Here is a 12,417-nt window from a genome sequence, read left to right on the forward strand (position 1 = left end):
AACTGGTTTGCTTTCAGCAGATTTCTTCGTTGAGCCTACAGAAATAAACAAAATATTAGCATGCTATCAAACTCTTCAGTGAAAACGTATTTCACATTAAAGATAACGTACACATCATGCAAATGAGGCATCACCACAGCTACAATGACACCGTGAGGTACAACAGATCACAACAAAACAGACCTTTGGCAAAATAAAGCTATAAGAAAGAGGGCGAGGCATTTTTGAAAGCCCGACTATGCTATCATTTTCTGTGTTTGTCATAAAATGGATTTTCCCCAATAGTCATCAAGATCAATGGCACTGCATTAGTGGAGGCATATATTTTATTTTAGTTTTTACACATACACAAACATACACAGTTTCCATAACTAATAAATTCTTAAACTGCAGCTGGTTTTGAAAGCACATAAACAAGATTACTATTGACACTGCCTTGTATTTTCTGGTTGCAAACCTCAGTCAGAAGTATGGATCTTCCTAAGCTCTTATTGTACAAGTCAAAAAAAGAGTTTCAAAGAAGAAAAGGTCATTTTAATCTGAAAGTCACATTTCACCACAAGAAATGAAATTAAGAAAACACATTATAGGGCATAAAACACGAGAAGTATACATTCTAGCGTCATCTGTCCTCCGCTCAGATGTTCTATGTTAAAGTCCATTATAGTGACACACTGAGTCCCATTCAGGGCCCCTTCGTTTCGGGGCATTATCATTTTCACTTGTGCCTGGTTTATTAGAGTTGAGCAAACAAAGAAACAAAAGCCCTGATAGCAACAATGTCAAAACCAACCACCAGTGCATGAGACACAGGATTCACTCAGTTCAAAAGCCACTTGATGGTTTGGAGTGTCTACAGCTTGGAGATTTTAAGGTGCAACATGAAAAGGTCCTTGCTAGATTCAGCTGCTCATGTCTATAGGAATATGCATCAGAAAACAGCAATCATTCCACTGTATAATGGATTCCTTACTCAACAAGTTATTCCATTAGCTCCTCCAGGAGCAATCTGGCGCAACGCATTTGGCAGGTGGCTAAGCTTAATAATAAAACGGCTTCTTGATAGTAACTTCCAACACAGAAACCTCGAGAGAGGGGAAAACCCTCTGGAATTTCTTTTTCTAAACACAGATGGGAGCTATGCGGCCCACCTTCGGTATATGTTTAAGTAGAGTCTGGGTAAATGTCTAGAATATTTACAGGAATCATCTAAATGTGTATTTGCTCCAACTTTGGGAATAAGAATGGTTACAAGGTGAACTTCCCAGCTGGAACGACTCATTGGTTTCGGATGATCATTATGATAATAGAGTAAGTAGTATAGTAAGCGCTTTATCGGCAGCCGAAGCTCATAAATAGAACCGTAACAGGAAAAGTCGCTAAAGCCTGACAAGGCCAACTTCGCAAGGTTTCTACCAAGAGTGGCCAGTGTTTGATATACTAACTAGGAATACAATTACATTTCGATTTAATGATTTGGAATCCGGTGGTTAGGGACGACAGAAGCTCCTTCCAAGGCCTGGCAGCTCGGATCTCACTGCCAGCAGCTTCACGGCTTCTCTAAACGCCACCTGTGTCAATTCACAAACAGACCTCAGTGAGACCGATGAAGAGACTGAGTATTTGCAACTTGCACCCTCTCCCTAAATGCTCCCGCACTGTGAGATGTTCTGCCTGCCTGGTGAGTTTCTTTTCCGTGGCTCACACGGCACCCCTCGGCAGAAGTGCTGCAGCATTTTGTGTAGGACTGTTCTTTTAGGTGGGCTGAGCTTTCTTTGTGTGGACTGTCTGAAAACCCGCAGGATGTTTAAAGTCCCAAGCTTTGCTTTCCAGATGCCAGAGCTGCCACCAGCCATTGTGACAACAAAAAACCCAACACATTTCCAAATGCACCCCCACCCCCCGGCAACCCTGCAGATACCACCTCTGGTTGGAAAGAACTTGAGAACTGGATTATATGAAAAATGTATACAAGCAATAGGAATGCAATTATTTAGCCCATGTATTTTTTTTCTTTTTGGACGGGGAGTTTTCACTTCTTTTAGTTATGCAGGAAATAACTATTTAGAGATGCAGGAAATAGACTGAAAGAGCCTAGGTTTTGTGGATTTTCTGGTCTGTACAGGATAGTGAGGTCAGTGAACTGAAGGGTTTGCTAACAGCAAAAGGAAACTTCTACCAAACATTAAGCCGTATGTCAGGGAAATAGAATGCTTAGGTATGGTTTTTGTTTTTGACGTGTCCCAAAAGGCAGCTGCTCTTCCTAACCAGGGATATTGTTTATTTTAAAAATTATCTGTCACACATTCCCTCCCACGTGTGAAGGGACCACAACTGCTTTCCCAGGAGCCAGAGAAGGGAACTCTAAAAGGCGCTGTGTACAGCCAATAGCTGAGGTCAGACAGAAATAAGTGCAAGAAACACCGTGACCTTGTCTGTGTGGCCTCCCCAACCTGTTTCCTCATTTGAGAAAGAGAAAGATTAGACTAAGTCATAGCAGGCATCAAAGTTCTGTTATAGGAGTGGAGCAGCAGGGAAAAAAGTAACCGAGAGAATTCTGAGACTATAAAAATATCTAAAAGGAGTGTACAGCGGGAGGAATTTGGCATTATTATTAAGTTATAAAAAAAAACACCTGATGATAAATTCCAATTTCCAAACTTAGACTTAATTTATAAATAAATTTTCATCACTGAACAACAAATGAGCCTCAAACTGAAGTAAATCCAATGTGAGGTGTGTATAACTAAATGCACAAAAATGCAGAGGGTTTGGAACCCATAGATATAACTTACTCAAACAATAAGAGCTTCTTCTAGAAGAACTCTGGCAAGGAAAAAGGCCAAAAGTGGGGAACAAAAGCTTCAGGGCACAAACTTCAGTCCCCTTCCTCTAACCCCCACTCCCCCAGGTGTGCTCCAGGAACAAATGTTTGCTTTGGAAGACTCCAGAACACGGGTCAACAGAACAGGCAATCATTTGGCCCAACATCAATGTATATGAATGATTCTGGCTAGAACATGAGATGTTGCTGAATAAAACTAGGGGAGCAGTTAATTTTATTAACACTACCTTGCACCACTATTAGAACATTCTCTCTTTACTTCTAAATAAGGTCCTACCCGAGACAGGTGTTAGGTCAAACTTGTGGGCAGTGCTTTTCAACACACACACCCCATCCTCACACCCCAAAGAGCAGGGCTGGGCATGGCAGGTGTGGCGCTGAAGGCTCCCACATGAAGGATTTACTTGAAATCCACTTCAATTATTGTGTGTGCTGCAGTATATACCACATGTTCATATTCATGTTTGCATTTTTCAAATAAAACTGACCATCTCAGCCCAGCTGGCATGGCTCAGTGGGTGAGTGTCAACCTATGAACCAGGAGGTCATGGTTCGATTCCCGGTCAGGGCACATGCCCACGTTGCAGGCTCAATCCCCAGTGTGGGGCATGCAGGAGGCAGCCGATCAACGATTCTCTCTCATCATTGATGTTTCTCTCTCTCTCTCCTTCTCCCTTCGTCTCTGAAATCAATAAAAGTATTTAAAAATAAATAAATAAAATAAAACTGACCATCCAGGAGGCTGAGTGATGCTTATCCTAACTTCACAACCCCAGCTGGAGAGTTACAGATGTAGACTATCATCAAAAGACTGTACCTTTCATTAAAGAGATGCTGTATTTGTCAACAGAAGGTGTTCAGAGTACTTTCTTGGCTGGGACTGTTAAATCCTTCGATCAGGTTTTTGTTACAGTCATCCAGGCTGAGATTTTCACTGGATCTCTTGGGGAACATGGGGGGGCCGGTGAAATCTAAGAGATCTTGAAGAGCTCGGGCATTACCAGTTCCATTTTGGTCCAGAGACATCCCAGGAATCATTTCACTCACTGGTGAAAACTCTGGGATGGAGATAAGCTCTTCTTTTGAAACAGGACTAAGGGGGGGGGGGGGATGGGCAGAGAGAGGAGGAGAGAAGAGAGGAGAGGGAGAGAGACAGACAGATAGACAGATAGAACTATTAATTCTAATATTTTGTTATACTACTCTTCTTTTCTAGAGAAGGTGGATTTAGAGCCAGAGCTTGTATGTAACACATTGTAAAAAAATATATATATATGTTAGTTCAAATCTGAGTCGCTGACAGACACCAGGCCCCGTGGGTGAAAACAAGGGAAGGGGACCGAGCAGGGCTGTGAAGGTTAAGCTCACAGTGTGTACAGGAAGGAAGGGTATAGCGAGTGCAGGCACCAGCCCTCTACTGCAGAGAAGCCAAGTAGGTCCCAAACCTTGGAGATGGGAAACCCTGACAGAATGCAAATGCTGGAAGTTAAAAGCGAGCTGAGGAAGGGTCCTAATTGGCCTCGGGTTCGGGATGCTGCCTCTCTCTAGCAGTGCAGCGCTGGGCGAACTGCTTTTCGTTCCCCAGCCTTAGCTTCCTCCCCTGTAAAATGGGACAAACAGTCTTTTCTCCTGCTGGGGAGCGTTCCTGTGAGCCACCTGCTGTGAGTGCTCAGTGAAGGTTAGGGCCATCTCAACAAGGACCCACCATCCACCCCGGCACCTGCAGAGCGAATCTCCCCCCTCCCCCCCACTCCTTCTCTAAAGTGAGGCTTCCACTCCGCCCCCTGACTTATCCAGCTCCTGCCCAGGGGGCCTGATTCCCTCTCTCCTCTCCCTAGAGATGGAAGGCAGCTGCAGTTTGAGGGCCTATCACCTGGAGTCTCTCTTATCAGCCAGAATAAGGCTGCTGTCAGCTTGGTCTGTTCTTTTCCCCCTCAATAAGACCTTAGACAAGAATCTAGAAAAACCCGTTGCACGGTAGAAGCTCAGAAGACCCGTCTCCCTCACACTGAGCAGCAGCAGACCTGACACCACTTCCGGTGGCTGGAGCCTGGACAACCTGCCTCATTAGCAGGAACACCGCTCCACCTCCTGGGTTTAACAGCTAGTCAGAGCTTGGGGAGGAGAGAATGCCACAACCTTGGGCACAACCTCCAGAAATCTCTCGCCAAAAGCAGAGGTGGCCACTGGGAGAACTCAGTACACACGCAAAGCTCCTGCCCTTTCTTGAACCCTGGCCGGTGCCATGTCTTGCCCCCTTCCCCCACCCAGAGACATAAAGACTAAGGGGGCTCATGTCCTAGCCGGTTTGGCTCAGTGGATAGAGCGCTGGCCTGTGGTCTGAAGGGTCTCGGGTTCCATTCTGTTCAAAGGCACCTACCTCGGTTGTAGGCTCCTCCTCGACCCTGGTCAGAGCAGGCTTGTGTGGGAGGTAACCAATTGATGTGTTTCTCTCACATCGATATTTGATATTTCTCTCTGTCTTTCCTCTCTCTTCCAGTCTCTCTAAATATCAATGGAAAAATACCCTCGGGAGAGGTTTTACCAAAAAAAGAAGAATTGGGTTCAGCATAAGGGTGGGGGGTGGGGTGGAGTGAGAATGTTGTTAACCTTTAAGATGCCTCAGCTGTTTTCCCTGGGGGCAGCCTGCCATGACAGGGCTGCTGGTGGCCAGTGGCGATGGGAGATGGGGAGATGGCGGCAAGAGCAGAGGAGGCCCTGCTAGCAGTCTGCATAGGACTTGCTCTTCTGGTGACAGGGCTGCCGGACCCTGGGTTTTCACATATCTGGCTCACGCCTGGGTGCCCGAGCTGGGGTAGTTATAGTCAGTGTGGCCTAGGAAACACCTCGGCCTCATGCCCTCCCCCCCACACACACCAAGCTGGGAATTCACAGCCAAAGCTCCAGTAAAGCTTTTACACTACACTGTGGGTCCCTCCCCACGCACTCCCAGGCAGAGGGAAGGCTGACTGCCCCGGGCTCTCTGTTCTAAAGGCCTCTGCCCAATCCCATGCAAACAGAGTTCTCTCTGTCTGTGGTTAATTTGCCAGGCTGAATCATCCACAAACATACTTAAGTTTTTAGAATCTGAAAGCAAACTAGTTGCATTATCAAGTTTCCAATGTCAGGTTCACTTAAACATGAGGCACTAGCCCTAACCGGTTTGGCTCAGTGGATAGAGTGTCGGCCTGCAGACTGAAGGGCCCCAGGTTCGATTCCGGTCAAGGGCATGTACCTTGGTTGCGGGCACATCCCCAGTAGGGGAGTGTGCAAGAGGCAGCTGATTGATGTTTCTCTCCAATCAATGTTTCTAACTCTCTCTCCCTCTCCCTTCCTCTCTGTAAAAAATCAATAAAATATATATTTTTTAAAAACATGAGGCACTAGACACAGTGGGCCCTGTGGGTGCCCCTTTACCTGCAGGCGCACTCATCCCTCAGCTGCAGAGAGAGCTGGCAGCTAAGGATTCAGAGCTGCCACCCGTTTTCAGGAAAACTGCCTTCAGCTGATGGGAGCCTCATGCCCACAGACATTGTACCAGCATCCCCCTGCCCCGAGTAGCCCACAGCCAATGACTGATGGATCAGTGGCGTGCAGGCTGCCTCCGTATTTCATTCAGACCATGCTCTGATGGAAATTCATCCTCCGGGGCCCCCGTGCCTAGTGATTTCCCCTGTTCCATCCTGTTCCCTGCTCTGTCCACTTTCTCCTGAGAACTCTCTCTGATAAATCCCAGGCCCTAGACCTCCTTGGCCCAGGCTCTGCTTCTAAGGAGTCTGACCCAAGACACTAATGTACCACTGCGAGCTTTCCTGAATGGTAAACAAACCTACCTGTGGTGATCTGGGTGTGGAAAAAATGAAGAAATCAACTATGAGGCTGGGGAGGTGTTTGGAGAAGAAATGAGGCTCAAATACAACAGAAATCGTCTTACCTCACATCCATCGACTGAACTTCTTCAGTTGAGTCATCCAGACTGTTTGATTTCCCATCCAGGGCATCCAGATGAACAAGTGCCTCAACTGGTTTAAGCCCACTGGAGAAACTGTCTCGGGGGAAAGTTGCTGGGGCAGCACGCTCTGCACTGTTAACTTCCTGGCAGGTGCTCAATCCATTGATTTCTGATTGAGAACACAAAGTCGTTCTGTTAATCATAAAATATCCAAAACAATGGAGGAACAAATACACACACACACACACACACACACACACACACACACACACACACACACTAGAGGCCCGATGCACGAAATTCGTGCAAGGGACTCGGCCCCTGCCACTGCAGTGGCTGACTCTGCCCCAGCCTGCCACAGCGGCCACCTCAGCCCTCGCAGCCCTGGCTTCATTTGGAACGACGTCCGGTCTAATTAGCACATTATGCTTTTATTATTATAGATACGGAGGCAATTAATTTAATCCTCTGCTTTGCCAATAATGCAACATTTTTTTGGGAAAAAAACCTCAAGGTAATCACTTTCACACAGTGGAAGAGAAAGCAAGTGGCATTACCAATGTCTGTGCAGCAGGACTCATGAGCCAGCCAGGAGACTTGGTGTCATGCACTGTACAAGTCCCCAGGCTCTGGCAGCAGGTTCTTGAGCCACAAGGCAAAGGAGAAATGCGAAAAGACATACTCTGATGAGATCAACCAAAGGACTTGTGTGCATGCATATGAGCCTAACCAATGGTTAAGTTCAACAGGGGGTTGGGGCATCCATGGGGAGGGGTGTGGGATGGGAATGGGGGGATGAGGACAAATATGTGACACCTTAATCAATAAAGAAATTTAAAAAAAAAAAGACATACTCTGAGATGGGAATGCCTTTCCTGACTTTGGCTGCCATGAAATATTCAAATGAAAGGAATTTTAAGTGTGGTGTCTCCCTAAATGCATTAAATGTAAATAGACCAAACACTCAATTTAAAGGCAAAAACTGTCAAACTGGATTAAAATAACAAGTCCTGACTATATGCTGTTTACACTTATAAGGACACACATAGGTTTAAAGTAAAAGGACAGAAAAAGATTTACTATGCAAATGCTAATCCTAAGTAGACTGATGAAGCGGACTTTAAGACAAGTATTACTAGAGATAAAGAAGGACATTTCTCTTTTTAAAAAATGTGTTTTTATTGATTTCAGAAAGGAAGGGAGAGGGAGAGAGATAGAAACATCAATGGTGAAAGAGAATCACTCATCGGCTACCTCCTACATGCCCCCTACTGGGAATTGAGCCCACAACCTGGTCATATGTCAACGCTCAACCACTGAGCCACGTTGGCTGGGCAAGAAGAAGGACATTTCTAATGATAAAGGTGTCAACTCAATGGGAAAATTACGTAATTTGAAATATATATTCACCTAACATGCTAAAAAAAAGAGCTAGACTACCCAGAAGTGTGGGAGGCAGGAGAAACCACCGTAAAGCAGAGGTCAGTTCTTAATAGAACCTGCACAGCAGTTAAGCTCCTGGAAAGCAGTATGGGCCAGCAGACTGCTGGCTCCTGCTCCACGATTATTAGAGTAACTGAGGAACCTAGTGCTTTCCAAATGGACCTGGCAGACCTGTGCTGGAGATGGAGATTCCACCGGGAAGGGCAAGTACACAGCCCCCGTCCAGCAATCACGCTCTGAGGACCCACGGCTATTTGTCCCCTGCAGGAAATGCGTCAAGCCCTTGCCTGCTGAAAGGAGAAACCCAAGAACCAGACCTCACACTCACCTATTTTGTTCGGGACAACCGGTTCTAGCTTATTTTCCATACACACAGCAGGCTGAAGCTCTATTTTCAGGTCTTCTTTCTGAAAACGGAGAGAAGGCTGACTTCACATAGAAAGACAAATGCTCTGAAAAGCATCAGAGGGTATTTGGAACCACGCTGAGCCATCTGCCTGCTCCATGGTAGTTCTTTGGATCTTCTGAGCTTATTACAAACCAGCTGTGTTTCCCTTACTCATATGTCACCATTCTCTTTTTTTATTCATGACTACTGTGTCTCCCCCTGCATCCCCACCCCCATTTCTCTGAGGAAATTTTTAATGACCACCCTGTCTCTGAAACTCCTCTCTGAGACTCCTCCTTCCGGGCACCTGCAGTCTCTTTAATCCAGCCAGGAACAAGGCGGGAAGGGTCCATTTTGTCTGGCTGCTCCTCTCCGAGATCCACGATTCCTCTGAGTGTATTCTGCCACTCAGCACATGGATTACCACCATGGTATTCTGAATGCCTACCTTCACTTCCGGAGACACGTCACTCCTTCTTGTTCTCTTCATGATTTCATCTATTCTCTGGGAACCAAAAAGAACCAGGTAAGAGGAATACAAGACCAAAAACACGTAAAAGTATCTGGGACTATATGCAATTTCACATTTCTTAGAAAACTCAGGAAAGAGAAACGTTAGCGGAGGATAATGAATATAGAAAGGTTTTCCATTGGTTTTGAAGATGTACACCTTTGCCCTATTGACAAGGTCAAATGTTTGAAAGTGAACTAGTAAGTATCTGGAATGTTGATTTCATTTATATCCCATCTTTCTCCTTCCTCTCCTTAGGTTACCTAAAATTCAATAAATCACCACTTGCCGTTCAAGAGGACCACCGTAGAGAAAGTGAGGCTGAGATGCAAATCGGGAGGGGCGACCACAGATTGGTATCCCAGCTCCCAGGCCTACAGCAACACAAAGCCCAGACTGGTACTAGGACACCATGAGAATGGACCTTTATAATCAGCCTCCTTAAACACAATGTTCTCTGTGAATGCATTAAATGTAAATAGACCAAATACTCCGATTTAAAGGCAAAGACTGTCAAACTGGATTAAAATAACAAGTCCTAACTATATCCTGTTTATACTGATAAGGACATACATAGGTTTAAAGAAAAGGGACGGAAAAAGATTTACTATGCAAATACTAATCACAAATAGACTAACGAAGTAGATTTTAAGACAAGTATTACTGGAGATAAAGAAGGACTTTTCTAAGGATAAAGGTGTCAACTCAATAGGAAAATTAAGTAATTTGAAATGTATATTCACCTAACAGCAGAGCTTCAAAACATATAAGACAAAAGTTGATAAAACTGGAAGGAGAAATGGACAAATCCATAATCACAGATGGAGCTTTTAACACTCCTCTCTCAATAAATGATAGAACAAGATGACAGGAAACTAACAAAGATATAGCAGATCTGAACAACACTATCAATGAACCTGACCTAATTTGAGAATTCGAAGATCACTCTACCCAACAACAGCAAGCGTACTGAATTTGCTTCCTGTTCCTGCCTCACACTCAGTCCTCCAAATCCCTTAGCTCTTACCTTCTTCCTCTCCAGTCGCTCCTGTTCAATCTGCAGCATGATTTGTTCTCTTTCTAGACGCATCTGTTTAGCTGCCTCCTGGGCCTTTGCTTCCGCTGCTTCCTTCTAATAGGAACAGGTAAACCAAGGCATAGGCTTTACTAAGTTAAGAAAACACTCTAGTAATTCCCTGGGGTTTGCATATGTTCCTTGACCTCATCTCTACCCCAAAGTGGTGCTGCTCCAACATTCAATGTGGATTTCCACAGCCGGCTCTATGACACAGCAGACCGGCAGGACCTCACTCATCTCTCCTTGGTCCACCATGCAAGTCTAGTGCAGACACTTCCCATATGTAGCCAAGGTCTTTCCATGTCTGATGGCAGCCTCTGGCCATGAAGTATGTATGTGGCTAGGAGTTGCGGGAAGTTAATTCCCAAAGGATTGACTTTCAGACATGAGAGGCAGAAGTTGGTAGATAACCGCGTTTCCTCACCCCTCAGAGGGACAATTCTAAGGCATGTTCCACAGTTTCTAAGATAGTCCCAAAGGCAGTGAGGTCCAGTTGCCCACAGTATTCCACTCATCAATGTGCTTACATTGGCTTTCCTCTCACTCCTCGGGTACCAGCTTCCTGGGATCTTCTCCTGAGTCAACTACTAGCACCCATATTCTCATCCGGGGTCTGTCTTTGAGGGAACCCAAACTGACATACAGAAAACACTACCAACTTCACTTTTATTGCCCAAATTAACTCATATATACATATATTTTAATCCTCTCCCAAGGAGTAAGGCTATTTTTTCCATTGATTTTAGAGAGAGTGGAGGGGAGGGGAGAGAGAGAGTGAGAGAGAGAGAAAGAGACATCGATGTGACAGACATATCAATTGGTTGCCCCCTACATGCGCCCTGACTGGGGGTGCGGATTGGACCTGCAACTCAGGTATATGCCCCCAACTGGGAATCAAACCTGAGATACTTCAACCCTCTGATGTACAGGCCATGCTCTAACCACTGAACACGCTGGCCAGTGCAAAGTAACTCATATTTAATAACCAGCCCAGTTGGTTTAAGAAAATACTTCAAGTAAATATTATGAGTCATTCAAATTTAACTAATTTTACCTAATATTAACTAAGGCCCTTAAGGCAAAGTCTATATGAAGACTCATAAGTACCTGCTTTTCAATCATGGCTTTTTCTTGCTTTTCTTTTTCTTGTTTTTCCTTTTCTTGTTCTTCTTTCAACAGCTGCTCCTCCTTGGCCTTCCTCTTGGCCTCCTCTTCCTCCAGTCTTTTCTTTTCCTCTTCCTGCCGCTTCTTTTCTTCTTCCTGCCGCTTCTTTTCCTCTTCCTGCCGCTTCTTTTCCTCTTCCTGCTTACGGGCTTCCTCTTCTAGGCGAAGTCTTTCCTCCTCTGCCTTTTTTTCCTGTTCCTCTCTCTCCAGCCTTTTGAGAACGTAAGTGTTGTTAGAAGACAGGGACATGCTCAAAAGGCAAACTGTCAAAGAACCGTGTGCTGACAGGAGTGTAATGCATGATACAGTCACAGACAAGTGCACCTGAATTAGTATCCACTTAAGAAAGCGACTCATCCTCCCCAGAAAGCTACTCCAGCCCATACACTTACAAAAAAAATTTAACCAAGGTTGACTCCACATTCTGTTATGAAGAGTAATGATGATATTGTGAACATATGGTAATGAAAACATAGATGTTCCCCAGTCAATCTACAAATTACTATAGCCCCATCATTCTTTTTTTTTTAATTAATCCTCACCTGAGGATATTTTCCCCATTGCTTTTCAGAAAGAGTGGAAGGGGGGGGGGGAAAGACACAGAGAGAGAAACTTTGATGTGAGAGAGACACATCGATTGGCTGCGTCCCATGTGCGCCTTCACTAGGGTCAGGGGTCAAATCTGCAACTCAGGTACATGTCCTTGACTGGGAATTGAACCCGTGAACCTTGGTGCACAGGCCAATGTTCTAACCACTTAGCACCACTGGCTAGAGCTCATTCTTATTTAATGACAATTCTTTAAAAACTAAGCAAAATAAGTATTTAAAACTGACCTAAGCTAGAAAAAACTAAGTGTCTCAATGGCCACAAGTGTGCCAGTCAACAATTTGAAAGCAGTGACTATGGGTTCAAAAGTTCACTTTGGGTTTTAATTGGTATATGACTTCTGAAGCAGCAAATGGAAGAAATGCTCAAAGAAACTTGACATTTAATATAGAAATTAAAATATCTATTTTCCATTTATTTTGGAAAT

At 44.8% G+C, this 12,417-nt stretch overlaps 1 protein-coding gene across 1 annotated transcript in view; it reads right to left on the reverse strand.

Moving 5' to 3' along the window:
- Positions 1-314: 314 nt before the first annotated feature.
- Positions 315-12,417, reverse strand: part of MAP7D2 (MAP7 domain containing 2) — a 95,777-nt gene continuing 83,674 nt past the window's right edge. The window contains exons 11-17 of the mRNA XM_054720663.1: positions 11,325-11,592; positions 10,167-10,271; positions 9,077-9,133; positions 8,569-8,647; positions 6,780-6,966; positions 3,663-3,938; positions 315-1,571 (exon numbers count right to left, since the gene is read on the reverse strand). Coding sequence (XP_054576638.1) covers positions 3,689-3,938; positions 6,780-6,966; positions 8,569-8,647; positions 9,077-9,133; positions 10,167-10,271; positions 11,325-11,592 — 946 coding nt within the window. The 3' untranslated portion in view covers positions 315-1,571; positions 3,663-3,688. The remainder of the gene's footprint in view (positions 1,572-3,662; positions 3,939-6,779; positions 6,967-8,568; positions 8,648-9,076; positions 9,134-10,166; positions 10,272-11,324; positions 11,593-12,417) is intronic.

The sequence above is a fragment of the Eptesicus fuscus genome, chromosome 1 (genome assembly GCF_027574615.1).
Source record: "Eptesicus fuscus isolate TK198812 chromosome 1, DD_ASM_mEF_20220401, whole genome shotgun sequence".
Taxonomy (NCBI): Eukaryota; Metazoa; Chordata; class Mammalia; order Chiroptera; family Vespertilionidae; genus Eptesicus; species Eptesicus fuscus.